Consider the following 27,719-nt stretch of genomic DNA (forward strand, 5'->3'; position numbering starts at 1 on the left):
GATTATAGGCAACTGAATCATGTGACTGTGAAGAATCGTTACCCTCTACCTCGGATCGATGATTTGTTTGATCAATTGAAATATGCTCAGGTATTTTCCAAAATTGATCTTCGATCGGGTTACCATCAATTGAGGATTCGCGAGGATGATGTCCCGAAAACTGATTTCCATACAAGGTATGGGCATTATGAATTTCATGTTATGCCTTTCGGATTGACAAATGCACCTGCAGCATTCATGGATTTGATGAACAAAGTTTTTAGACCGTATCTGGATTGGTTTGTGATTGTGTTCATTGATGACATTCTAATTTATTTTAGAAGTGTTAATGCGCACAAGAAGCATTTAAGACTAGTGCTAGAACGACTGAGGGACGACCAGCTTTATGCCAAGTTCAGTAAGTGCCAGTTTTGGTTAACACAGGTTGGTTTTCTTGGCCACATAGTTTCTGCTGAAGGAATTAGCGTGGATCCCCAAAAGGTGTCAGCAATGTCTAACTGGGAACAACCGAAGAGTGTCACTAAAGTAAGAAGTTTTCTGGGTTTGGCAGGGTATTATCGAAGATTTATTTAGAATTTTTCTGCAATTACTCTACCTCTTACTAAATTGACTCGTAAAGGTATCCAATTCGTGTGGGATGAAAATTATGTACAAAGTTTTCAAGAGCTTAAGCGACGCCTCACTCAGGCCCCTATTCTTGCTCTTCCAGATGACAATGGTGAATTTGAGGTGTATACTGATGTTTCTCTATTAGGTTTTGGGTGTGTGCTGATGCAGCATGGAAAAGTTATTGCCTACTCTTCCAGACAACTCAAAACCCATGAAAGAAATTATCCCACTCATGATTTGGAGTTAGGAGCAGTGATTTTCGCTTTGAAGATTTAAAGGCACTACTTATATGGAGAGAAATGTCGTATTTTTACGGATCATAAGAGTCTTAAGTATGTGTTCACTAAGAATGAGTTGAATTTGAGACAGAGAAGATGGATGGAGCTTATTAGTGATTATGATTGTTCGATCGAGTACCATCCTAGACATGCTAATGCCATGGCTGATGCTCTTAGTCGGAAACATCACGAGCAACTTGCATCACTTCAAACTGTACATGTTCTGTTACTATTTTCTCTTCGAGAAATTGGTATTAATTTGAAACCAGGTGAACACGGAGCTTGGCTAGCACATTTTCAGATTAGACCTATCTTTGTAGACATGGTCATAGAAGCTCAGGAACTTGATCCAGAATGTGACGAATTAAAGGCACAAGTGTTGAAGGGGGATAATGAAAAATTCATCATCTGTAAAGATTGAGCGTTATTGAAAGGGAACCGTTTGTTTGGGCCTAAAGATAATGAAGCTGTGAAGAAGGAAATTCTTGATGAGGCTCATACTTCAGCTTATGCTATGCATCCAGGAAGTACTAAATTGTATCGCACCATTTATCCTTTCTATTACTAGGAAGGGATGAAACGGGACGTAGCAGAGTATGTGAGTAGATGTTTAATCTGTCAACAGGTTAAAGCAGACATACAAAGACTTGGGGGACTAATGCAGAATCTTCCAATACCAGTTTGGAAGTGGGAGAATATCACTATGGACTTTGTATACGGACTGCCTAGAACACCGTTAAGGGACGATGGTATTTGGGTAATTATCGATCGGCTTACCAAGACCGCTCATTTCTTACCCGTTCAACAGACGTATTCGTTGGAGAAATTGGTGAAATTATTCGTCAATAATGTTGTTCGTCTTCATGGTGTACCCATTTCCATTGTATCAGACAGAGATCCCAGATTTACTTCCAGGTTTTGGAAAACCTTTAATGCCGCTATGGGTACTCAGTTACTGTTCAGCACTGCTTATCATCCACAAACTGATGTCAGTCCGAGCGGACGATTCAGACTTTAGAGGATATGTTGAGAGTGTCAGTATTACAGTGGAAAGGTAGTTGGGATAATTATTTGTCGTTGGTAAAGTTTGCTTACAATAATAGTTATCACTCGAGTATTGGTATGGCGCCTTTTGAAGCACTTTACGGGAAGGCGTGTAGGACGCCATTATGTTGGACAGAGGTAGGAGAAAGGCCGTTAGTGGGACCAGAGATTATGGATACCACCAACACTAATATCCAACTAATTAAGGCGAATTTGAAAGCAGCACAAGACCGACAGAAAAGCATCGCGAACAAACATTTTAGGGATCGTGAGTATAAGATTGGTGACTATGTATTCTTGAAGTTGTCTCCCTGGAATGGTGTTATTCGTTTTGGTAAGCAAGGAAAGCTGAGTCCTCGATTCATAGGTCCCTATCAGATTATTGAGAGAATTGGTGCAGTTGCTTATAGGTTTGAGCTACCACCGGAGTTGTCACAGATCCATAACGTTTTCCATGTTTCCATGCTTTGGAAATATGTACCAAATCCCTCTCATATCATCCAAATAAAGCCATTGCAAGTAAATCCGAATGCTAGCTATGTAGAAGAACCAGTGGCTATCCTTGACAGACAGAATAAAGTGTTGCGAAACAAAGTTATTCCTTTGGTAAAGATACTGTGGAGGAACCATGCAGTCGAAGAAACTACTTGGGAAACAGATGAATCAATGCGGAACCAATATCCCTTTCTTTTCGTGTAACTTCGCAATTTTGAAGACGAAATTTTTATAAGGGGGTAGATTGTAACACCCTAACCCCCAATTATATATATAATTTCGTTGTTCCCCAAAAATTTTATAATTTATCAATTTAGTCCCATTGTTTTCACTCAATTCGGATCTAAAGTGGGATTTTCTATCCCCAAGCTGCCACGTGGCAGCACCCCAGCTCTCTTCCCTTCTCTCTTTTTGTCCCCCCAACCCCGAGACCTCTCTCATTTATCTCTCTCTTTGCACTCACCCTCATCTATCTCCCTCTCATCCTCCCGTGAGCCCACACCCATTACCAACCCCGTACCTGCAACACCTTCACCATCATTACCTTATCGTCTCTCTCTCTTTCATAGCTGCGGGACACGGAGGAACTTAGAAAAAAACTCTCCGGCGAGATTTTCCTATTCCTCTGGTTAGGTAATGTTGGATCCCTTTTTAAATCACCATTGATGATGTTGGACGTTGTGTGATGAGATTTACATTGTTTTTCTAAGGTTTTGAAGACGAGAACGGCGCGAGGGAAGCTCACCCATTTTTCTAGCGAACCTATGAGTTTCGAGGGAATTTCTAGTCACCTCCGCCCGTGTCACGACTATTCAAATGTAGCAATCTCTTCCCCTAATCTTGCTCTTCATTTTGGTAGTTAGATCGGGGTCTAAAACCCCTGTTTACCGTCGGCCGGAGCTGTAGCAGCTCCGGTGTTCTTCCCCGATCTGCACCCAAAGTCACCAGGCCATCCAGCCTTCTCAATCAACCTCGGGCCTTAGCCCTTACTGGAACTAGCCCATGTCCCTTTTTGATTAATTGGCCTAAGGGCCGTGCTTGTGTGAAGTGTGTGTGTGATTGGGCCGTGCCCTGCATGGCCCATGTGTACATGTGTTTTGGGTTGTATTGTGTGGGTGTGTGGGTGTGTACCCATGTGTGTGTATGTATATTTAGTGTGTGTGTACGTGTGTGTATATGCATGTCATGCATGCATGTGCATGTCGTGCATGTGTGTGTGTTTGTGTAATGTATGTGTGTGTTGGTTGTGTGGCCCAAACCACCTTCTTCACCCTAAACCCTTTTAACCCAAAAATCTTAGGATTCTAAAACCCATTAGACCTTAACCCATTCAACCCAAATCCTTTATTTTATTTAGTTCAAGCCCAAATCCTTTATAAAATCCTTTTATTTATTTATTACATTTTTGTGCTTAGGTGAAGTTGCTAGTGAGGAAATTCTTAATCCTTATCCGCACAACTCTACTACTAAAGAGTATCTGTGAGTGGACCCCTTCTAAAATTTACATGATTTCATAGTTTAATTTCATAAATGAATAGCATGCCTTACGAGTTTATGATTTGATTTTATGTTAAGAATGTTTATTGAATATGTTGATTTTCATCTCGTGTTTTTTGTGAGGAATTAATTGTTGGTCTATATTGAGCTATATTTTAATATATCGTATTTTCTATAAAAACCATGAACTGGTAGACTATCTGATGGATGACGATAGAATGCTAGAACATGTTTTTGAAACCCCTCTTTATAGTATAGACGATGGATGACTTTATACTATGAAGTGGTTATTTATGAGAGGCGTAACTATTTGTGCGCACCTAGTGAACAATATGCCGCCTGAGGCGAGGATCTGGTGTTGGCAGTTAGGCCGAGAGAAATAATCCTTAGTGAAAGGCTGAGGGACACGGAGACAGGCATTGGGCCGGGAGGGAGTTATCTCTGGCTACGGGCACAGAGACTTAGGTGCAGGCATTGGGCCGGGAGTATTATTATTCAGTGATCTTACTAGTAGCACACCATGCTTACGAGACGATCTACTAGACGATACACGCGATGAATTATATGATGTTTTTCCGCGTTATACCTGTTGAGATGTTTTATGGCATGCGAGAGTTTCAGAAAACCTATCACTTATTATGCTAGTAGTTTTCATTATATATAAATTGTGGGGTTAGTACATTGATAACTATTTTATTATTATTGTATATATGAACTTGGTCCACTCACCTTTGTTTTGCGCCCCCATTCAGGTCTTAGAAACGAGGACTACGACACGACGTACGAGGCATTCCTCTACCAGTAGCAATCTACCACTCACTTGTGTGATATCTTGTAATGATCTTTCCTTTTTGTGAATCTTGAATTAGATTGTGTTCTGTGCACTCTAGACACTTCCTTAAACTTTGTTTATTACTTCTAGATTCTAATGTTTATTCATGAATATTTTCTCCTAATCATTACTCTTGTAATCAATAAATGGCTTTCGTCACCCTCAGGTGTCGGCCAGCACGTGCCTATTCGGGTATTCAGAGAATATCAGGATTGGGACGTGTCATGAAATAAGTTTTGTCCCTCAGAGAAAAATCCTAAAGTCACCTTGTGCTGCCTAACCTTAGTGTTCCAAGTGAGTGATCTTGCTAGCACAATCGAATCCCTCACTCCATCATATGTCGTTAGTGTATTAGTGTGGATACTCCTAGAGACTAAACTCTTGGGGAGCTTTCTTGTGAATCATCTGAAGAGGAAGAACGCAGGCACATGGATGATTCTACAAAGTGGCACACACGTGACTATGGATTTACGTAAGTAAATCTCTTCGCCTTTTTTATTTGTCACATTATTAGTTACAACCAATCAGATATATAATTGAAATAACATATTGTATGTTATTTATTACTTTCCAGCTGCAAATTTAATTTAAATATTTAAATTTGTCTTAACAATATGCCTGAAAACCCAATAATACCATCATGTGTTATTTAAACTAATGACATGCTAAGCATAAATAATTCTTCAATTACACTCTCTCATCTAAGAATCAGCACTGGGTTTGCTTTGTAGGGTCGATTGGAAAGTCCAAATTCTCAATGCGGTATGAGTGGGCTCACTGCCTATTACGCAGTGAGCTGGATCATTATGACGGCCCCAATAGTCCATAAACAGACCCAATGATCAATCCATTTATGCTTGTTACATTAAGACCCTAACATAATGATGAAAATGATAGGTTAAACTGATTTTCTTATTTCTGCATTCTAGACCAAAACATTCAGTCCTTTTGTAGGATAGCGTTTATAAATCTTAGAACGTCGCTGCATTTGGTTTTGCGCTAAGTGTAGTGATCGAAACTTATATCTAGAAAAAAAATGTACATGCTTGCTTTATCCAGAATTTCTTTTTCTTTCTAGTTTCTAATAGGTGGTGGCTTCCTCAAAGGACATAGCCGATATGAAACTGAACTAACTAGGACAGTTGCGGTTGAAGTATGCATCTTGACAGGAAGCCTTTATAAACTAATATTATAGGATGTTTATACATCTGAAACTTAATGCCTGACTGCCAATAAGAAGATTGACTCACTATCATTACTAATAGTTTAGCCCTGCAGCTCGGAATAGTCGTTTTGTGATAGATAGCTTCGTCGCTATGTTTGTTTTAGCATATACATGGATGATAGAATATCTGAAGGTGTGAAGCATTTCGTTTGGAGATTAAGGCTTGCTTCATGCGAATATTTTTTTCATGAATGTGCAATTGAACTTTGACTTCTTTTTTAATGTTAGGGTGGTGTTATCCACACACCTTTTTTTACCTTCCCACACCTCTTAATTTTCAGCAGTTGAATCGAATGAATTGAAGATGATCAAATGAGAGAAATGTGTTTGGGAAGTAAAAACGAGGTGTAGATAGCACCACCCTTACGTTTTTTAAGACATTATTTTTCTCTCTTCAGTTTAAATTTCCTTATTGTGCAGGACATCACCCTGTTTCCATTTGTCAACAAACTTTTTTAATTAAGTAGCTTTAGCTTTAATTACTGTTCGAAGTTAGCGAAGGCTAATAGAGGAATATAGCTGTGAATTATTATGGGATAATCAATCAACTACTGATCTATAGTTTAATGTATGAAACTGTTGAAAGTGTTGAAATTGGATACTCTAGTTACCTTCAGTATCTTTATACTTAACAAGTATAAATGGCCTACCTCTTTAGTGCTGGCTGAAATATATCTCATCAGTCATCTCTTTATGTCAGTCTAATACGATTGAAATCAGTCGTATTAATCTTGTAAACATTTTCCAAATTTATAGCAAGACATGGAAAGATTGCACGAGATTGTGAAATGATGAGCGCACCTTGTGGCACAACAGTTCTTTATCCAGATAGCGGTTGCTACATTCATTGTTTCAAAGCCTTAAGCCCTGCGCTCTCCCTGACATTCTTTCACCTACTTACCCTTCAGAAGATGGGCGACACTGCTCTTATTTCCGGAGGTCCCCTCGGAGAGATCTTCCAAATATCTTCTGTTCTTGCACTCATACATTGTTTTTACACGAAAACGCGTTTGATTTCTGGACTATTTCTTCTCTTTTCGTCTTTTCGCGTCAAAAGGTGTTGAAGAATTGTGTGGCACTGAACCTTTTGAAGTAGCTTGGTTGGAGGAGTTTCGACCTCCTGAGAAATTTGTAGTCAACAGAGGGCGGTACAAGGGCAGCTATTAGACATTGAAATAGTTTTATTTTACAGGATGTAAGTTTCTTGGCTCATAAGAAAGAAAGGAGCTTGGAGGAGATAGGTGGAACATTGGCAGTCAAATGCCGTGACAAGATTTCAGTTTGTAACTAAAGCAAGGCATTCAGTTGTACATATAATTACATTGGCTAGGTGGTGAAAGCTGAGAGAAAAACTGTGAATCCTATGAATCCTTTCAGTAATTGATCTTTTATCGATAATAATAATCAGTGTTACATATTATTATTTTTTTCAATAACAATCTTGGCGGGTTTGTAATAATTTTGTTGGTTCTTGTTTACAAAATGTACTATTATAATTTCTTCTGTTTCTCTTTTCTCTTCCTAAATTAATTGTTCCCTCATCATACCAACTCTGTTGGGACGACTTCTGAGTGTCCAGATGCTGAACCAGATAATCTAAGTCCCAAAGGCTCTGTCGAGCAGTCGCAAGGCCATGCTCACCTTCTTTCGTCGAACAGTGCTCAAACGTCCTCGAGTGGTTAACATTCTAAAAAAATAAAAAGAAGAAACCGGTTTAGAAGTCTTTGACTCTTTACTATGTTCATAATTTGGCTACTTTACAAAAATTGGTTTCAAGTAGCATAAGAAAATTGTAGGAAAAAGGAAGGGAAAAAAACAAAGGGGTTTCCAACTTTCCCACTTGTTTGTCAGAATGTCACCTCTCACTCTCTGATCATGAACTCCCCATGTTGGCGGCGGATTTTGTGCCAACATTTCATAGATCTACACAGTTAGATTCTTCATAAAATACTTATATCACTATATCTAGTACATTGAAATTTGATCTTAATACAGAGGTCAAGAAAAGGCACCGCTAGCTACTTAGCAAAATTTTTAATCCGATTTTTGAAGTTGATGAAGCTGTCAGGTGGTCTTATGTCGTTACTCTTGGCTTCAACAAAACCATGCACCTTAAACCTTTCCAAATGTTTGTCCAAAAATAACCCTTTATTTTAAAAGGGTACCCCCTACAATAAATATATTTTGACTTTTGACTGCACAAATGATTATTGTTTAGTATGTTGTTATTATATTATTCGTTGCGTTGTCGTTATATCGTCGATATATGAACAATATATCATCGTTACTCAAACCTAATCATTTCTAAATGTCAAATATTTTATTGTATATTTTCCTATTCTGAATGCCCCCATCGTTCTTAAGCATCATATATTAGAATCAGATATTATTGTTAATTACCAACCTTTCCTGACGCCCTTCCAACAGTTCAAGGAGACATGTACAGAGATCGGACTTGTTTTCACATTGCAAATATGATGCTCCCTCTATTAGCTTGTAATATATGGCACTTTCATGAATTATTGATATGTTTGTATCACATTCATGTGTTGTTATTAATTCACGTACTGCAATATAAGTGACAAAAAATTTATATTAGAGTATATCTGGAACTCATAAATAAAATAGAGAAGTGATATGCACACTTTATTTTATTAGCTATTAAATTGAACAAATCAAATCAAAATTAAGAAAAATAAATAAATAAAGATGTGCAGAAGGATAAAATGACACAAAAATCATATAAAATTTATGTTATAACACAAGTGAATTGATATACCATGTGGCTGCGAAGACCAAAATTTATCTTAGACTATACAATGATTATATTCCCATTTTCCGCCATACAGAATTGCATAATTTTTGTTTGAATACCTAATCAATCAATGTTCCGACCAAAAAGACAAAAAAAAAAGCTAATCAACATATCAACAGATGGGTCCAACTACATGTTGTATAAGAAAAATGTTACATGTGCCCATCGTTGAACAATGTTACATCGAAATTCCTCTTATATTATATGAAAACGGTGAGAAAAAGGCATTTGCATGAAAACAACATTATTTTGGTCAGCTAGTTTTCACTTATTCTCCAGAGTCAATGATCGATTCCTAAATCCAAAAACAAAATTATGAAATGTGAAATCTCCAAACAATCATAAGAAACAAACAGAGTAATACCCGAACTGCATGAAATCATATTAAACCCCCATTAAATTAGTATAACCAGACATGATTCTCCTTTCTGGTTAAATTAAATTAAGATCCAATATCCATTTTTAGTTGCAGAGTGATGTGAGCTTAGTTAGGTTGGACGTCTCGATTGTGTTGGAATATAATAGAGAAATTACATTTAATTAAACTAAATGAAAGATTCTTTTCTAAGATTAAAAAGAAATTGAAATTGTCAACTCCCCATGCCATGCATACGTGAAGACAAAAGAGCCAATGCTTTTATTTTCATAATATTGAAAGTCGGAAAGGACGACCGTCCCATTAGGTTAATTTAGAAGCTGATGACTGAGTGGTTTGTTTTATTCAATTGTAATCGATCGATTAGCTAATTAACTTGACCCAAATTTTGTTCGGATAAACAGTCAAATTAACCAATGGATAATGCTCGTCTCTTTCATAGAATTTAATTGTCACTCCACTTATGATTAATGAATATTTACCATCCGAACATTATAATTAGAACCATTTATTTTCTTTATCATTATCTAAAGATCATATATACATACAAAAACTTATTCAATCTAGAGACCTATTTAGCCATTTATATGCACAAAATAAATGGATGGTTCATCATAAGGATGTTACTTAATAAAATCGTTAATTGGTTTAATATGTATAAATGATTAAACGCTTTCCAAATTAAAATATATTTTGCAGGTATGAACTTCAGATGGTAATAAAAAAAATAGTTCAAATTATAATGTTCGACGAGCAAAAATTCATGAATGATAATAGGGACCCCACACGGGGACAAAAGCATCATACTTAACCAATTCCTTGAGATGATTCCTCTTCTTTTTCAAAGACTATAAGGAGGACCTCTTTGTCACACAACAGTCCGACTTTCTCTCTGGGCGTCTTGGAAAGTAAACCACTTTAGATTGTAGAGAAAATGATAATAGAGATTAGTAAAGGCTTATTATATTATCACCCCAAATATTGTTGAATATACCCCATATTTATTTTTTCAATTAAAAGTTATCTTAATACATCCTACATACTTTCTTTTAATACCCTTACACCCCACACTCTCAACATCCACCCCACATTTTTTTTACCTACACTCCACTCCACATTTTTTTTAAATTTTTTTTACTCAATGAAACCGGGTTGAAGAAGAATGTGGGGTTGATAGAATGCCTCCATGAATCATTGGATTGAAGAATTTCATTGTATGTACAAAACAACCAATCATATGTGCATCTGCAAGAGCTTTTGGTATCACAGCCAAAGAAGCGAGTAGCTTGACTTGGACGCTCCTCTCCTTCCCTTCTTGTTTGGGTGTAATTTGAAGCATCATAACGAGAATCCTCAAGTTCTGAGTCCCCTTTGTGAAAATCGTCATAACAAGGCAAATTTGTTGATTTCATACGGAGATGAAGTTGTAGTGGTACGGTGAATGAAAATCAGGAGGCTATTGATCAATATCCTTGGGCTTTAAAGTTGTGATCAACATGTTTGTAGTTTCATTACTTTAGGTTTTGTACTACAATAGAGGATGAGATTGGTTTTGAGAATTGAAGAAAAATAATTGTAGGATATACATGTTAAAGTTGTGATTTGGGGTGTATTTAGATTTTTTATTTAACTTTATGAGGTTAAAATTGTCATTGCATATTAGATATATAAGTGATTTAATATTAAATTTTATGTGTGGTGTATTCAACATTATGTGGAATGCTAATAAAAAAATCCTTAGTAAAAGTTCACCATATTTGTTTAAATTGCTCTCATATCATGTAGAAATTATAATCTTGATCATTATATTCATAGCACAAATGCCTATATATAATTGTGTATACTTGGTGTACAAGTAAGGATACAATTAAAAATACAATTAGAATTAGATTATAATATTGATTTCTATACTTTAGGAGATACGATTCCCTTTGACAAGGATCCTTCTCTAACAGCAATGAGTTGAACTACACATTCATATAATGATTAATCTTATTATTTATTTATATATTCATAATCTACCAACATCAAAAATATTTAAAAACATATGCGTTTGACAATTAGAGTTTTTGCGAAGACGTAACTTATGCGCCAGTTGGTCTGTTTTAAGATGTGGAACTAATTTGGTAGCATGCACTCTAACTTTGCTCCAATTGGAATGTCATCATCATCATCATCTTCATCATCATCATCTGCTTCTGATTTTCGTTCTTGCAGCCATCTGCATGTAAATGATAATCTTGATTAAATACGATTGCCACGGCACTCATTTTGCAAGGCGAACAAGTAGATTTGTTGTCAATTGGGACGGCTAAGTATTATTTTGTAAGCATATATACTATTTGTTGCAGATATTTGTCATGAAATAGTGACAAATGTGAGTTTTAACCTCTCCTAGAAGACATAATCGAAATGACTTTTAGCTATACGGTAAGTAGTCAATAGAGTTAGTAGCGAGACTAGCTTCTTCCACTAACAGGTATTTCCTATAAGGGTAAGTGCACCTAGTCAAAAAGGTAGGTGATGACCCCCTCTCCCTTGATATCAGCACCTTTTCTCAGCAACGTTAAAGGATCAAGTTTGACAAGTTTCCACAAAATCATCATGAACTTATGCATGCTTCACTATCTTCTGTTCAAGTAATGCCAACAATTTTGACTAGATGATGCCCTAAGGCGATTCATATATGCCATTGGACTAATGCAAAAACATACATCATATCTGTAATATATTCTTTTTTTTCTTAATTTTATAGTAATATATACGTAGAATTTGAAGTCATTTTTTCAACTTCTAGAATAGTCATTCATTTTGGTTAAAGTATATTTAATTTGTCTGCAGATGTGAATGCATGCATGTATGATTAGTAATAGCAAATTGAATTGCAACTTGAGGAATTAACGGATTTTATTGTGTTTTAAGTTACTCTTCATATTGTTAATTAGTTTTATGATGAAATTTTTAAGTTTCTTCATGGTATTAGAGCATATTGATTCACATGTTGAATTGACAGTTCACTTGCTCTCATGTCACCCAATACATATTACTCTTGTATTAGGCTTAAACACACTCACACGAGAGGGGACAGACCTATTGAGAGTGTAAACTCCATATTAAAAACTTAAAAGCTTTGCACATGCTTATTAATTAAGAGTTTAGTTACTCTTCATATTTTCTCTCAACTTTCTTCGATTAACCCGTGTGAAATCAATCTGCACAATTGGAAATTAGGTTGCAGGAAGTTTGATCGATGTATGCCTGCCATTTGTGTTAGCTTTGATTAGGCGCATGAAGTCCCACCAAAATTGACCACTATTCAATCTCAAGAATTCTCAATCACCATGCATGTGGCCCCCTACAAAATTCCAGTGTTTGTATGAAACAACCTTACCAATAATGTAAGGAAATTGAAAAACCTAAGCACGACACACGAAAACAGCTGCTTGTTGATATTGGGGAAAAGTCCAATTTTAGGTGGGAAAGAAAATGGAGAGTGATGAGTGATGACATATAGAGGCCCCACCTCACTCTTTCTCAAACAATCAATAATTAGTTGATTACATTAACCTAGATGAAACTTGCTCAACAGAACAAAATGTTGATTATCATTAATAAACCAATAGATTAGAGAGGAGTCTCCTCAGAGGTCAAGTGCAAGACAATTAAGATAGCAACGAGCATATTACTTATTCTAAAGTAGGGGGGAGGGCAGGCGCTGTTCATGTTTCTTTTGATTTTGCTTTATTTACAACAAAGCCATGCAACAATACCAGCCGAATGGGAGGGTAATTCTCAAAATTTCAGAGGGTAATTTTGTCCATATGGCTTATCAGGAAGCCACTCGATTTCATGCTATTTACAACAAAGCCGTCAGGTTTGTGATGATATTGGGGCTGGGTTGGAAGGGCAATTTTGTCCTTTGCGTTTGAGACGGATTGGGGTGGGTTTAGGTTTGCTGTCATTCAGTGAGGGTTTCAGGGATGGGAGCCATGCCTTCGATAGAGAGAGAGAGGGCAGAAAGCATGGTTTCGACTGAGTGGGAGAGAGATTTAGGGATTTTGTCCACTTTTTGAGAAAACGGGATTGGTAAGGAGAGAATGGCTGAGGGAGGTATGGGAGAGAGTGGGTTTCACGTTATTCACAAAATTCATTTCCGTTCAGATTGTAATTTTGGTTTTACGACAGAGAGCTTCGACTTGCAGAGAGGGAGAGAGAGCCTGCGGCTTGCAGAATCTCGATGATGGAAGAAGAAGAAGCTCAGAAGTCTGATACGCCAAGTCGGAGGAACCCTAAAAGCCAGAGAAGAAGAAGAAGCTCAGAAATCGAAGCATTCGGAAGATGAGGCGGATGCGATCGCCGTTGTGCAGCTCAGACCATCACGATTCACCATTGTCACCCCATCACCGCCGTCGAAAACACTACCATACCATCATTCTGCAAAAGATTTGGTAATTTCTGAATTAGGGTTTTTTTTTTTTTTATGTGAATTTCTGGTTTAGGGATTTAGGGTTTTTTTTTTATTATTATTTTTATGTGAATTTCTGGTTTAGGGATTTAGGGTTTTTTTTTAGAATCTGATACCTCATTGACCATGGGATTCCATTTCAGTCTATGTTTTTTTTTATTGGTTTGTTATGTTTTAACTTTGATTGGCCAAAACAATGTTGAACGATATTTCAGTCTTCTTTGATGGAGTTCTCGATTCAAGAGCATATATATTTTTTTTTCAATTTCTACTATTTGGTTTATGTTGAGTTTACGTATGAGTTGTGGTGGTGTTTATGTGTTTCTAAATTTCTTCCAATAGCTTACTTTTAGTTGGTTTTGATTGTATATTTCTCTTCAGAACAATTCTTCGAGTTGCATTCTTACCGGCTATACAAAAGGGAAGTTATTGAGAAAATTTGGATTAGAGTTGCATTCTTACCAGCTATACAAAAACGAAAGTTATTGAGAAAATTTGGAGACAAGAGCCTCCTAAATTATTAGTACAATATCTACTATTGCAAAGCAAGCTGACATATTTGAGCTTTCTGTTTTTTCCTACCATAGGTTGCATAATGAAAGGGACTGACTGCCTTTGAATATTGCTAATATTTATGGTTTCAATGTTGTGGTGTAAACAGAAAAATTATTTTATTTTCCTCTACCAAATACTATGATGAATTATATGTAAAAATTGTCTTAATTGTACCAATATATGCTATTTTAAAATGGAAAATATTCTATGTAAAGGTTGTTTTAAACATTTGGAGTGTTGACAACCTATGCATATGATTAGCGTCACTTTGACCATATTCGTGAGGCAGTTTCTCAACTAGACCTGTATCTTGAAGTAAATTTGGCTTCTTTATCCCATATCTCCTTCTTTGCTTTTTCAACGCTTGATTCGATTGCACATGATTTTAATTCTAACACTGGAAGGCCGAGGTGCTGCATTCACTGTAACAGTAATTCTAACATAGGGGAAATGGGACTGATTTCCGTTTTTCTTTACTTCTTGCCGCAAGGGAGAAATGGGATTTACATGAGGCTGGGTTTTCAAAGTTGTCTGCTTTGGCTGGTCCCATTCTCCCTTCCCTAGATGTTCTTCTGTCAGCTTTGCTGGGTTTATATTATCTCCCACTTTTACCATTTTAATTAGTGGTAGAATGTCACAGTCAAATGGGTACGCATATTCATTAGCTAAATTATGAGTGAATGACAGTTGATATACATTAATTAGATATGTATTATTTATATGAAATATAAACATAATATCACATGGTGGTGCGACAATCATACTGAAATTTTTTTGTATTTTACATGCTAAAAACAACGAACTCTAATTTTGGAGAGATTTTTTTTTCAATGTGTCTGTGTTCTAGGAAAAGGTATTTTTCCATCTTATATGTGAAGAATCAGCTTAAGTTCGAAGTAAGCATCTTTAATGGTTCTGTTTGACAGTCTGAGTTTGCCTACTAACTGTTTGTAGGCATTGACTTTTTTGTCTAGCAGATGCAGACATCCTTAGCTTGAGCCTGCATTGCTTTATGACTTACGATTAAAGAATAATTTTAACTATTTTCATATGATGTAATTTCTGTTCTTTTAGTTTGTTAGGAGCAAGGTCGGTCGTCGAAACATCATTTGTGAGAGTTTGTGCGTCACCTAACATGAAACAAAGAAAGTCTTCACACCAAATGGATGAGGATCAGTAAACCATTCAGAACCTAAAACTTATTTCCTTGGTAATCTCCATTACTTTTTAAATTAGTATTGTTATTATTATTATAATTTTTGCCCACAAAGAGAGCTTGCTACTAAGAAAATGAGAAGTTTATGAAATCACAACAGGGTATAAAAGTGATAATGGTGGTTGGGGTGTTAAAAATTGCATATACCTTTCTGTTTTGATTGAAATGGTTCTTCAACCATTTCAAGAAATTGTGCTATACATGCATAGGTACTCATTTCTCTACACTTTTCGAAGATCTTATATATCTTTTCCTATATTTATGCTTATCTCTAATATAAATATAGGTTACAATTCCTTATCTCACTGTTGGATTTGCCATTCAATTCCTTATTTGACCGTTGTATTTTCCATAGAGTTTGGGTGTGCAATTACAGGGGGAGAGAGAGAGAGAGGGTGGGTGCAGTCATTTTCTCTTTCTATATCCTTCATTTCCCAATTTGCGTCTCTGGTTGTTGGCATTCATCTTCCTCCTCAAGGTAAGGACTTTTCAATCAATTTTTGAATATTTAATTTGGGTTTTATTGTTTGAGTTCGAACATTCACGGATCTATGAGCAATAGTTTCAGATCCAATAGTTTTGTTTTCAAATTTTCCTAGCTATGTAGTTCTCCATTTTTTTTGCTTCTGAATCTAAAAAAGCGATTTAAAACTTTCTTTTAATTGCTGTAGACATAACCCAGAATTTATTTTTTCATTTGGTGAATTGGGTTTGGTTGTTGTACATTTTTCTCTCAGCATCTACACAATGTTGTTCTACCATGCCTGGGTTTCGAAGTTCCAAATCCAATTTAACGCGTCATCAACTCCACCTAAAGGTTCCTGCATCTCTTTCTCTCCCCAAATTCTTGGCCACATAATTTTATAAGCTTCAGGGAAATGATGCTAGAAGTGCTTAAGCTTATCTATCTGTTTATTTATTTTAACTTTTGTTTTAGTTGTTTTTAGAATGAGTACAACTCAATTGCTTGCCTGATTATTTGGTAAAAGTGCTTTTCTGTGAATAATCATTAGTTAAATATGCTTTTGCGTTTGAAGATTGACATTCATGTTGCAAGAATTAAGTTCTGCTAGATTATTCTGTAGTCCAACTGCAAATGTGTTGATGAAGAGCTGGACCATGTATATACCTGCTTTTAACAACACTGATTGTTAGGGTTTTCTGGTTTGTTAATTTGGTATTTCCTAAATCTTCACTGTTAGGTTGAGGAGAAAATTGCAAGTTTTTTAGGTGTCAATTGTATAGATTTTTTGTAAATTTTAATCTTCATTCTGAAATTTGTGTAATTGTTTGGTTCAAATCTTTATATGGATTGCTATGTGTAATTGGTTGGCTCAAAATTTTCATATTCCTTTGTATGGATTAATTTGTAATTGGTTGGCTCAAATCTTTGTTTGATCTAACTATTCCAATTTGGCTAATTTGGTTTTGTTTAGGTTTGATTATATTGGGGTTGAATTCTAAAGTGAGGGTGCAGGACGTGTGCGTAGGGTGTAGGGGTTTCAGGGGCGGTAGGGGGTGGGGTGCGCCCATGAATTGCAGAGCTGCTCAGCTCTTCGTCTGTAAGATGAGTTTCATCGCTGCCTCATGTCTTTTTTTGTTCTGATTCTGAGAGCATGTTTCGGATGGATTGTGGTTTAAATTTTTGCTTTGTTCTGCCTCTAGACAGCCGCCACCACCACCACTTTGTCCAAATCTGACGGCTCGCGCTGTAGCATCTGCGTGAATCTCCCCGAAAAACTGGACTCCACAATGTTTTCCAAATAAACTCCAAACTTCGAAGGGTGCGGCTGAAAAGTTAGAATCTGAGGCAATCAAATCCAATCCAGGGAAGAGATTGGATAGCTTCTGAGGTGTGGCTATGATCTGCGCCAACAATTCCGAATGGAGATGATACTGAAGAAGATTGTAAATCAAGCCTAATCACTAAATACATTAGCGAGTTTAGTGCCTGGTCTGAGCTCACCCTATATATAAGAAAACATATTCAAATAATGATAAGAATATGGTTATTCACAAATGATTAGGATTGTGTGAATGTTAATTTAAAATGAAGGTTCTGTGTTAGAATTAAAAGAGCTATGCACGGTCGATTTTCATAGGTGTTAATGAAATTTTTATACCAGTTTTATTTTATGGGAATTAAGTATGGGTGGTTTTTGTGTTTTTGAAATTTGAAAGGGGAAATAAATTACAAGAAGAACAGGAAGACTGAGCGCCAATCATGCGCTTCTCTTCCTGCCTCATCCAAATCCAGACATGGTAATTACTCGATTTCTCATTTCTCCTTTATCTCCTTTTGTTTTGTTTTTTTTGTTTTTTTTTTTTTTTTGGCTTTTGAGAAAGTGTTTGAGAAAATTAGGACATTTCAGATTATGGTATTCATTTTAAATTTTCTTAAAATTTATCGATTATCAGATGGCATAGTTTGTGATATACCGTAATATGATTTGAGTGCTCAAAATTAGTATTGCAAATTTTATGTGGTGGAACAGACCCTTTTGGGATTAGCATCTAATATCTTTGTTAACACAATTTCTTATAGAAAATTATATTATCAAAATCTGTAATATCTCCATTTTATCGTTGTTCTTAACTGTCCCATAGTTCGGTAGATATTGGAGTTTGTAATATTATTTGAGATTTGGTGTTCTAATTTTGTACTGATTGGTTTTCTTCGTTTTTGTGATGTTTTAACAGCCTGTCAGACTGGAAATCAAGGTAATTTGGATTATATTTGCTTTTTCTGTATTGTATTTGGTTTCTTAAACTGAGCGTTATTATAATCTAAATAGAGCTGACTTGAATGGATTCCTTTTTGTTGATAAATGTAATTTGCTTTTGTAGGTCAAGGTTTTTCAGCAAGAAAATTAAGCTGTAAATTCATTTGCGGTACAAATGCTTCCACTTATTTAGAGTGCTGAATTCACCCTTGGTTTTAAGTACTCTTTTGCTTATTCTCAATGTAGTCAAATTTTTCAAGACGATTTGAGTGGGGAAAAAGAATGTCAAAACATGTCGTATATATAAACGTTTCTTTTGGGTTCTGAAGATACACTATGAAGTGTGTGCATATTTAAATTTTCAGTTTCCTCGAGTGTATTCAATCTCCCATTTCATTATAGAGACCTCACGTAGTACTTAATTTAAGATGCATGCTTCAGTACAATCAAATGGAAAAAAAAAACCATTGCAATGTTGGTATTTCATATATCTTATTTATAACTACGTTTTCTATTGCAAATTATCTCTACAACAATTTATATGCGCGATGTCCATGTGGCTATTATGCATGAATCACTCTGGATCGTCCGTTCCCTTATGCATGTCGGATGAATGGCTGGATTTGGAAAGCTAAGTTCCATTTTTTATTCCATTCTTTACTATTAGCATAGATTGTTATCATTTCAGCCTTTTTGCTGTGAATTATTTTCGGATTTTGTTGCACTGTTAGGTCAGGTTTTGGGGATGCATCTCTCTGTTCTGTGTATTGTTCTTTGTTTCAAAGTCAGTTTTTTTTTTTTTTAGGGGGGGGGGGGGTTTCAGTTCGTTGCTCTATGACTCTGTATTTAGATTTTTCATTCGTGTATGATTAAATGGGTATTGGTGGTTCAAAATATTGCTTATTTTCCTGGAATTTTTTGTTTTCAGTTGTAAGGGTAAAGAGAACACTGAAATCTCAGGTTAAATGGGTATTTTTCTACTTAAGCTTCTTGCTCATTTTTTTTGGGATTTTTGGTTTTCAGTTGCAAGGGTAAAGAGAATACTAAAATCTTAGAAATCGGTATTGGCATTTGTATTAATGCATTTGCATTTTTGTTGGTTTGCAGGATAGGTGCATTGAGACCTAAAAATATGTGCGTGAACTTCATAAATTTTTCTGAGGCTCCAAACCTTGAAGGGTAAGTGTTTTTTAGCTAAGTTCAATTTTTAATTCAATTCTCTACTGTTAGCGTAGATTGTCATCATTTCTTCCCTTTTGCTGTGAATTATTTCCAGAATTTGTTGTGCTGCTAGGTCGGGTTTTAGGGGTTCCTTTTTGTTGTCTACATGAAAAATGATTGATTTACATTCAGCATCATGATTTTCCTTGATGTTAAGAGAAACCCATGCATACATAGCCAACTGCACTGAAGCATGAATTGAAAAAAAATAATGTACATGATTGTTATTCCACTGCTTAATTTGTTCCAAGTCACCACAAATTTCTCTACATTTGGAAATTTTTATACTTTTGTTGAATTGTTATTTTAGTTGTGAATTAAGAGAAAAAAGTTGAATTTGTTTTGGATGTGGAATTGTTGTATTTACTATTTTGCTGAGAAAATTTGGAGGAGGAGGAAAAAGAAGCAACATTTGTAAATTGGGTTTCGGATTTCGATTAATTAGGATAACAAAGATAAGATTTTTGTGATGAATGATAGTGCTTTACAATGTTGTTTACTTCTATGATTTGAATGCAAATTTATGTGTGACTTAAGTGCAACGGGTTCCTGTAATCTGAGATGTGGACTGACACTGTTGCAGGTTTCATGCGCTTGATAAACAAGGCTTGCTTAAGGCAAAAGCACAAAAGGTATTGAATGTGTTGTGAATATATTACATCTGTGAGTTACAGTAAAATATAGCATTCAGTTGAAATATATTACATTTGTGTAGTTAGTTTGGGCGGTTTTTAGATTCTTAAATAGTCCTGCTTAATATTGTTTGTGAGGTTATTTTTACGGCTGGGGGAGCAGAGATACTGTAGCAAATGAGCTTAGAGTTGTGGAAAAAAAAAAACTTTCAAAAAAACTCTCTCAAATGACTAACCACAATCTATTTATAGCACAATAAATACATGCCTTTGTCTCTGTTAAACATTTTTATCGGTTTCAGGTAATTAAATCCATGTAGAAAGCAAATTTATAGGAAGCATCTCCATTGACTAGATTGAAATAAAATCATTTGCACCTCCCTCAATCAAATGATGCTTATAAAAGACCATGTTTAGGAAAGAAATGAGCCAAATTTATATCCATATACAATGGGAGACCAAAACTTAGAAGCAACTGGTTTTTATTTTATCTAATTATAGAAGGCAGATAGTAATTCTTCATTTTTTAAAATAATATTAAGATAGTAGGACTTACAAGATCGCATCCTATGTTTATGTGTTCTATGATGAAATTTTACTTTTGTCCACGACTACATCATTTTAGGATCATCTTAGATTATTATATGGTTAACTGGTAAGTTTCTAATACTATTACATACTTTGTCTCATGGAACCACAGTGCATTTTAGGTTCAGGGTGGAGTTATGACAAAATAAAGCACTACTACAAACATCTAAGGGGAAATATAAAATATCATAGGAAAAATTGTTAGCAGTTTTTTAAAACAAACTTGAACCTGCAGTGCTGTACTACACTGAAACCAAAACAAATCTGCAGAAGTGTCTCACATTCTGCATTGGTAATGGGGTTTAGTTTGAATATCTCTTTCTTGAGTTGCTTTGCACAAGCCTCACAGTGCATGTTAACCTCGAGTTCTGCAGTTAACACTCTATTAACCTGAAGCAAAAATAAACCACCTTTATAAGTCCACTGTTTTAACAAATGTAATTTTCTTTTCCGGTGCTTTCCGTTTCAAACAATGCGACTTTATGAGTTTTTTATTTATTGCTCAGTTTGATCGCCTTATATTATTCATTTGGTTTCTGCTTTGTTTCTTTTTTTTTTCTTCTCTTTGTGATCCTCTGATTATCCAGATGTTGGATGGTTTTTTTTTCTTTCTTTCAATTATGTCTTTGTGATTCTGTTTTTTAAACAGGTTTTAAAATATCCTGGTCATTCCATTTAATTAAAGTTTTAAGATATCCTCATTCCTTTAACACATAAAAATTAAGCATTTTCATACCTAAAGTTTTAAATTATCATCGTTCTGTTCAAATGCACCATTTCCTTTTTGTTTCCCTTCTCTCATCTTGCAAGCACTCATGGTGTTCATTTCCTTTGAATTTTGGTTAATGCAGGTTTTCAAATTTGTGATGATCGTTTTCATATTTCTATAAATTTTGACAGAAAAAACCATGTGAAAAAACACATTAGTCTCTAAGTATAAATCACATTAGTCTAATTATGGCTACAATAAAAAACCGTGCGATCAACTATGGCTTGCTTACACTGCAATTTCAATTTGGGAATTGAATTTATTTACAAAATTACGATCCTTTTTAAAATTTAGAAAAGAATGTTAAAAGACCAATTTTCTTTACAAGAACTTTAATAAAAAGTAGACCATGAGTGAAAACCAACCAACAACGATTATGGTGATTCGGTAATTTAAACATAAACCAGCTTTGAGAGTCATACTCACCCATTGTTGGTTTTCCTTGCGAGCATATTTCCTACCCAAGGTTTCCCAAGCTGTGTTCTCAAACCACTACATCGACATATCTTTTTAAATCTTTGATTGATTGATCAATTTTACCGTATAGATGATGTAAGAATTGGTCGCCAAGGGTTTGAGAGAAGGGTGGTTTCACCGGAATTGAAGCTCTGGCTCTCGGTTGTGAGTTCCATAAATATTTGATTGTGCAAATATATAATGATTTGTATTTTATGTCTATGATCAAAATGTGATCATAATCAATATTTATATATAGATAAATAACTAAAAGTTTTAGTTCTAGAGATGGAATAGGTATGAGTGGTTATTGAAATCTGTTCTGTTGTGTTTTTTCTGCAGGAGAAGCAAGAAATTATAATTGAAAAGGCCATGCGTAATAAGCGGAAATGTATCACTGCTGGGAAAGGACTGCAGCTTTTTGGTGAGCTATCTGTTGTATTATATCCTTTGTCTTTCTATTTGGAAACTCTTATTTAAATCCTACCATAATAGGTAACTACAATTTACTTTTGGATTTGATTCTTCACTGATGGGATGTTGTGAGGGTGTGATTTGGGGGAGATAGGGGAGGGGGTTGGGTGCAGAGAGGGTGAGGGCAGATGCACGATTAGGGGGACAGAAGGAGAGTTGCTTGGGTCCACCATGAAGTTTGGAAGCCCGATCCGAGATGCAATTTCCATAATCTGGTTCGCCTGAAATCCGACAACGTCCTCATCTCCTTTCGCGACCTGTAAGTGTTACTCCACTTTGGTTCTTATTTAAGGTCCTGTAAGGCTTCGCCTCACGCCTCACTCTTAGGTTGGGCTATCCCTCGAACGCCTCACCCACGCCTCACGCTTTTAATACATTGGTGTGCAGCAAGCAAAATCCTTTCATTCATATCAGCTTCTTGGGCCTCTTTTACCTTCACAGCAGCTTACCTACCTAGGTCAGTAATCTTAAATTGATTTCTTGATTTCTGTTGTTGAATGTTTATCTTAAATTGATTCTTTCTAGCTTATTTCCGTCTGCAGCTTTTCTTTTGGCTCCAGAATACCATATGGAGATATCATCTCTCTCTTCTCTTCTCTCTCTCTCTCTCTCTCTCTCTCTCTCTCTCTCTCTCTTTATGAGTGCTATCTTTCTTTCTATAGTTGCGCAGCACTAGGGAGGTAATTTTTGCTCTAAGTTGGAATAGTTTCTAAGATTTGTATTGTGCAATTGTCCAGTGTTAACTACTAAATCGATTAAAAAACATTCTGTAGGGGCTGCACTACCATTCAATTACCTATGGAATTTATAACATGCAATTAGTTTCTGTTTAGTTGAGTTCAAATAATGTTGATTGCATTGTTATAAAGCTCTTTTTTATAGTTAGGTTGAAAATCTTATCGATATATTCTTTATTTAGTTGGTCCAATTTGTAACAGATGAGATTGTTTTGTTTAATGTTTCAATCAAAATTTGATCCTTTTTTTTTGTGTGAAATTATAATGGAATTGCAAGTCAAGTATATCTTAAGATTCTTGGTTGCATACCCACCTTCCGACAACTATTAGTCTCTTGATTGGATGAATTTTTATAATTTCTTGATTCTACGGTTACAATGCTTTTATAATTTCCTAGATCTATCATTTTTGGTCGTTCACGATTATGTTGAATGTTTTTCAGGTTAAATGTGTCTTATTCATGTAGTTAAGGCTGGTGAATTCAAGTCCCGCGGCATCGCGCGGGCTTATTACTAGTTGTGTCTATGAGAGAGCTAGAGAGAGAAACACACACACACAAACACACAACTCAGAGAGAGAGATTTTAAAAGGACACAAGTGTAAGAACTGAAAAAAAAAAAAAAAAAAAAAAAAAGAGATCGAGAGGCAAAAAGGGTGGGAGAGGACTCACATGATTTCCAACAATATTCCAAGGAAGTTGCAGCACTGGCATGATCTGTATCCATAATGTGAGTATTAAGTATTAACTTTCTTATGCCACGAAAGTCTTGGAATATCTACATTTGAATGACCTTAATTCCATGGTTTGGATTCTTTGGAACCAAACAAAAGCTTCGCAGAACCGAGAAACACTTACGCATCTCTGTCAATCGCCTCCCTCACTGCATCTAGGCATCGGTTATAGAAAAAATGTTTGATTACTCGGAAGAAGGATTGAGGCAAGTGCTACTCTCACCACCACCAATGGTGTTTATATTTTGGGGGAAAGAAAGTGAATTGCAAAGTACTCTTTACTTTAGCTAGTATACTTGATTGATTTTTCTCCCTTGATTTCTCTTTGTTTTCCAAAATTTTTCAAAGTAATGATATATTGATATGTATAGTTTTTCAAGAAGACAATGATTGCGATTCATGATTAGTGTCTATTAATTATTCTCTTATCTTTCTTCATTTTTCGATCGTTGTCTCTCATCCCTAGTTTACACGGATCATAAACAGAATGTTTTCTTTGAGAACTAATTAACCTTAATTAATCAGACAAAGTTGAATTTTTTATTTTTTTTTGGGTAAACAAGTTGATTGTTATCAGCTTGTTTTTACTGGATAGATAGGATCATTATTTGCAACCTAAAAACTCAGTTTCGGTAAACAATGATTTTCGATCTACTGCTAATTAAAAATTAAGATCTCTCGATCTATATCTCTCTCTCTCAACAATTAATCATAACAAAACCCCATTTTTTGTATGAATATATTTATGAAATGGGGGAATCATTAAACATTGGAACATGAGAGGTAAAGCTTTAATTTCTTTCTTGTTTGTTAATTGATTCCAGACGGGCAATAATAGCTGAACTCTTGTCAACATGTTGATGATTATATGAAACTCTTGTTGTCAGCACACTAATAACTTCGATCTTTATTTTCTTAATCATGTCCACCAATCAGGGTTTCTGTTTAAGTTATTCTTAAAAAAAAATGTTATTTTCTCTATCCCCATCTTACCAAATATGTTTGCAGGATGACTAAGAACATATAGTATTAGCTATAACCAGGAGAGTTGGAAATATATCAGTAGTTGTATCTCACTCATGTGGCATTAAAAAATACTGCTAGACTACCAATTAACAATTTAATTCCCTTTTCTTTTCTAGTGAAATCCACTATTTTAACTTCTGGTTGGTGTTAATTTTCAGCAACGCACGGACCTAGCTGATAAAGAGGAAACTAATCATTCTGGGGAACTAAGCAGCTAGCTAGACATAATGGATGAGCTAGAATTTGGTTATCAGGAAGCTGAGAAGAGTAACGAGATCAGCGAGGAACAAGTAGAAAACGGATCAGTGGGATCGTCCCAGAAATTCTCATCCTTCGATTTGAATGAAGAAGCAAGTAGTGAGAATGAAGAAAGAGGCCAAGGGAATAAAGCTTCAGATAATGATATCTCTAGTGAAGGAAATGAAGGGCGGAGAGTTAAAGTAAGGCAATATGTGAGATCGAAAATGCCTCGTCTTCGGTGGACACCTCAACTCCATCTTTCTTTTGTGCACGCTGTTGAAAGACTGGGTGGCCAAGATAGTAAGTTTCTAGCTAGATACGTATCATATATATGTATATGCACTTTTACATCAAGATGAACAGTACTTTCTTGCCCTAAATGCGCGTCTCTCCAATAATAAGGTTTAGAAGTAGATAGATTTTTTATCGAGAGTATGGATTCGAACTTGAAATCGCTTTTAACACTTAAAGAAAAAAAAAAACCATGTACTATATAGGAACATTAAGATCAAGTTACATTATTATTGTTATTACTTTACTTAATTACGTCCTCTTTACGTTAATAATGTTTCTGTTCTTTTCGTATCGATGCAGGAGCAACTCCTAAATTAGTTCTTAAGCTAATGAATGTGAGAGGACTTAGTATTTCTCATGTAAAGAGTCACTTGCAGGTTCGGAAATAATTATTTTGTCAAAATAATCATATCCTTCTAATTAATCAGATCCTGATAGACTTAATTCTTTTCTTTTCCAAATTACTAATTCCTCCCAATCATGCATTTTCCAATTGTCAGATGTATAGAAGTAAGAAGCTTGATGGGAATGGCCAAGGTAAAGGTTGATCTGATATCATCGTTGAGTTTAGTATAAAATTAGCAAGATTAAGTTATTTAACAACTTTTTCTGTTTAAAATAATTCTTCTAAAACTGTAGTAGTCTAAATTACAAACAAAAACTTCCGGAATTTGTCATTTATACCAAGTCCTTATGTCCTTATGTGATAAATATTGTTCATGGAAAAGAAAGTGAAACAATTTATCCATGAATGCAAATCCTATTTTTGGTGCATGCAGTATTATCTGAAAACCACGAATCCAAGCATGGAAGGGATTACATATCTTGCATGGTGCACCAAACAACCAACCAGCCTCGTCGACATGTATACTTTAGAATGGACAACGGTGGCATCGTTGTAGCAACAAATCCACACGACTGTCATAGCCAATCACAGCCAGATTTTAAAGCTAGCTCAAGGTATATATACATTACACACTAACACTAAAAGAAATCAACATAAATTGTCACTAACATCGTTGGCACATGATGAGGTGGCTAAAGCCGTTAGTTACCTATAATAAACATGCTTGGTAATAATCATTAGGCACTGATAGTGACTTTAGCCACCTCATCTCGTGTCATGACTAGTGTTAGTAACCAATGATGTACGTATTTTTTTGGTATTGTAACTATTCTCTTTTATCTAGCTATAGGCACTACAATCATGCTTCTATTGTTGTTATAATTAGGTCAAGTTCTCTACTAAACAAAGAACTCGCAAAAGGCAACAACTCGAACAAATCTATAGATACAATCTTGCAAACTTTACCGATAAACCCTAGCAAGTTTCTTGAGGAAAGGCCTCCATTTGAAACGATTAACAAACAACAATGGAGGGCTAAAAGAAGACCAGCTGCCAAAATCAATTGGTCAGATAATCGTCATGGCTCCCAATCTGACCATCTAATGCATCATATGCACACCACACCAAGGTTGATAGGGGAATCTCACAATTTAAGACCACCAAACTGGCACCTTGGAGAGAGCAGAAACGTAAGGCAATTTCAATCAAACACACACAATTCTATCACCAATTCCAGTTGCTACAAAACCGAATTCAAGTCGCCATTTAGGTTTGAGGTATGCTTTACAGTCTGCAGATTAGTCTATTGATATATATATATATATATATATATATATATATATATATATATATATTATACATTTCATTACTTTTTAATTTTGATTCCGTACATGTTAATTCTTATTCATTTTAATTACTACCGGAATTCCGTTACAGCTGAATGAAGAAAATTTTTCGAAGTACAAAGAATGGATGCCACAACTGGAATTGGGTCTGGGCCAAAGAGTTGAGAATTATGAGGAAAAGAAGATTATTTCCAGACATCGTATGGTTAGTGAAGATCATTATGGAACTGGGCAAAGAGTTAAACAGGAAATTAGCACTAAGCTTTCTCTTTCTCTTTAATTCTTGTTGTCGACCTAATCTGGTCTGAGGTGCAAATAGTGAATATAAAAGTATATCCAAACAAATTTCCAGTCTATACTAATTAATGTCATGGAGTCAGCCAGGCATTGAGGAGGAGGCTGGTTAGTGATTCCCAGGTATATATCTCCATCGTCTTCCCGAGACCCCCTTGGCTCGGCCTGTGTCAAAAGTTCTCAACGTACTGTGAAATACTTGTTCTAAAAGCATTTATATAAGCTTAGGGTTTTTCTTTCTCTTCTTTTTTGGTGAGTCTTTCGGTTTTCACTCCTTAAACCCTCAATGGTATTATGATAACAAGGTTTTGCATGCATGAACGAAAGGGTCACAAATTTACAAGCCCCAAGAATTTTACTTCTTTTCATTCTGAAGAGTACTAAGCATGTTCACTAAGTCTTCGGGTTAGTAGCTAGGTGCACCTACTTCCAAT

The 27,719-nt window shown here is 35.5% G+C and overlaps 1 protein-coding gene across 19 annotated transcripts; it reads left to right on the forward strand.

Moving 5' to 3' along the window:
* Positions 1-13,148: 13,148 nt before the first annotated feature.
* On the forward strand, positions 13,149-27,530 carry LOC103404135 (uncharacterized). 19 transcript variants are annotated; one of them, XM_070805793.1, is made up of 22 exons: positions 13,149-13,619; positions 15,266-15,401; positions 15,508-15,616; positions 15,763-15,885; positions 16,145-16,224; positions 16,844-16,969; positions 17,073-17,349; positions 17,589-17,669; positions 18,108-18,128; positions 18,255-18,299; positions 19,238-19,309; positions 19,935-19,983; positions 21,888-21,961; positions 22,139-22,220; positions 22,365-22,529; positions 22,658-22,727; positions 24,924-25,305; positions 25,600-25,676; positions 25,800-25,836; positions 26,079-26,259; positions 26,532-26,922; positions 27,083-27,530. In XM_070805793.1, the coding sequence occupies exons 17-22, from the start codon at positions 24,993-24,995 to the stop codon at positions 27,269-27,271; spliced, it is 1,188 nt and encodes a 395-aa protein (XP_070661894.1). In that variant the 5' UTR covers positions 13,149-13,619; positions 15,266-15,401; positions 15,508-15,616; positions 15,763-15,885; positions 16,145-16,224; positions 16,844-16,969; positions 17,073-17,349; positions 17,589-17,669; positions 18,108-18,128; positions 18,255-18,299; positions 19,238-19,309; positions 19,935-19,983; positions 21,888-21,961; positions 22,139-22,220; positions 22,365-22,529; positions 22,658-22,727; positions 24,924-24,992; the 3' UTR covers positions 27,272-27,530. The 19 variants fall into 19 exon arrangements, with proteins under 19 accessions (XP_070661894.1, XP_070661893.1, XP_070661889.1 ...); XM_070805792.1 differs by lacking the exon at positions 15,508-15,616; XM_070805788.1 differs by lacking the exon at positions 15,508-15,616 and having other exon boundaries at positions 17,073-17,315; positions 18,255-19,099.
* Positions 27,531-27,719: the final 189 nt, after the last annotated feature.

This window comes from Malus domestica, chromosome 10 (assembly GCF_042453785.1).
Source record: "Malus domestica chromosome 10, GDT2T_hap1".
In the NCBI taxonomy this organism is placed as follows: domain Eukaryota; kingdom Viridiplantae; phylum Streptophyta; class Magnoliopsida; order Rosales; family Rosaceae; genus Malus; species Malus domestica.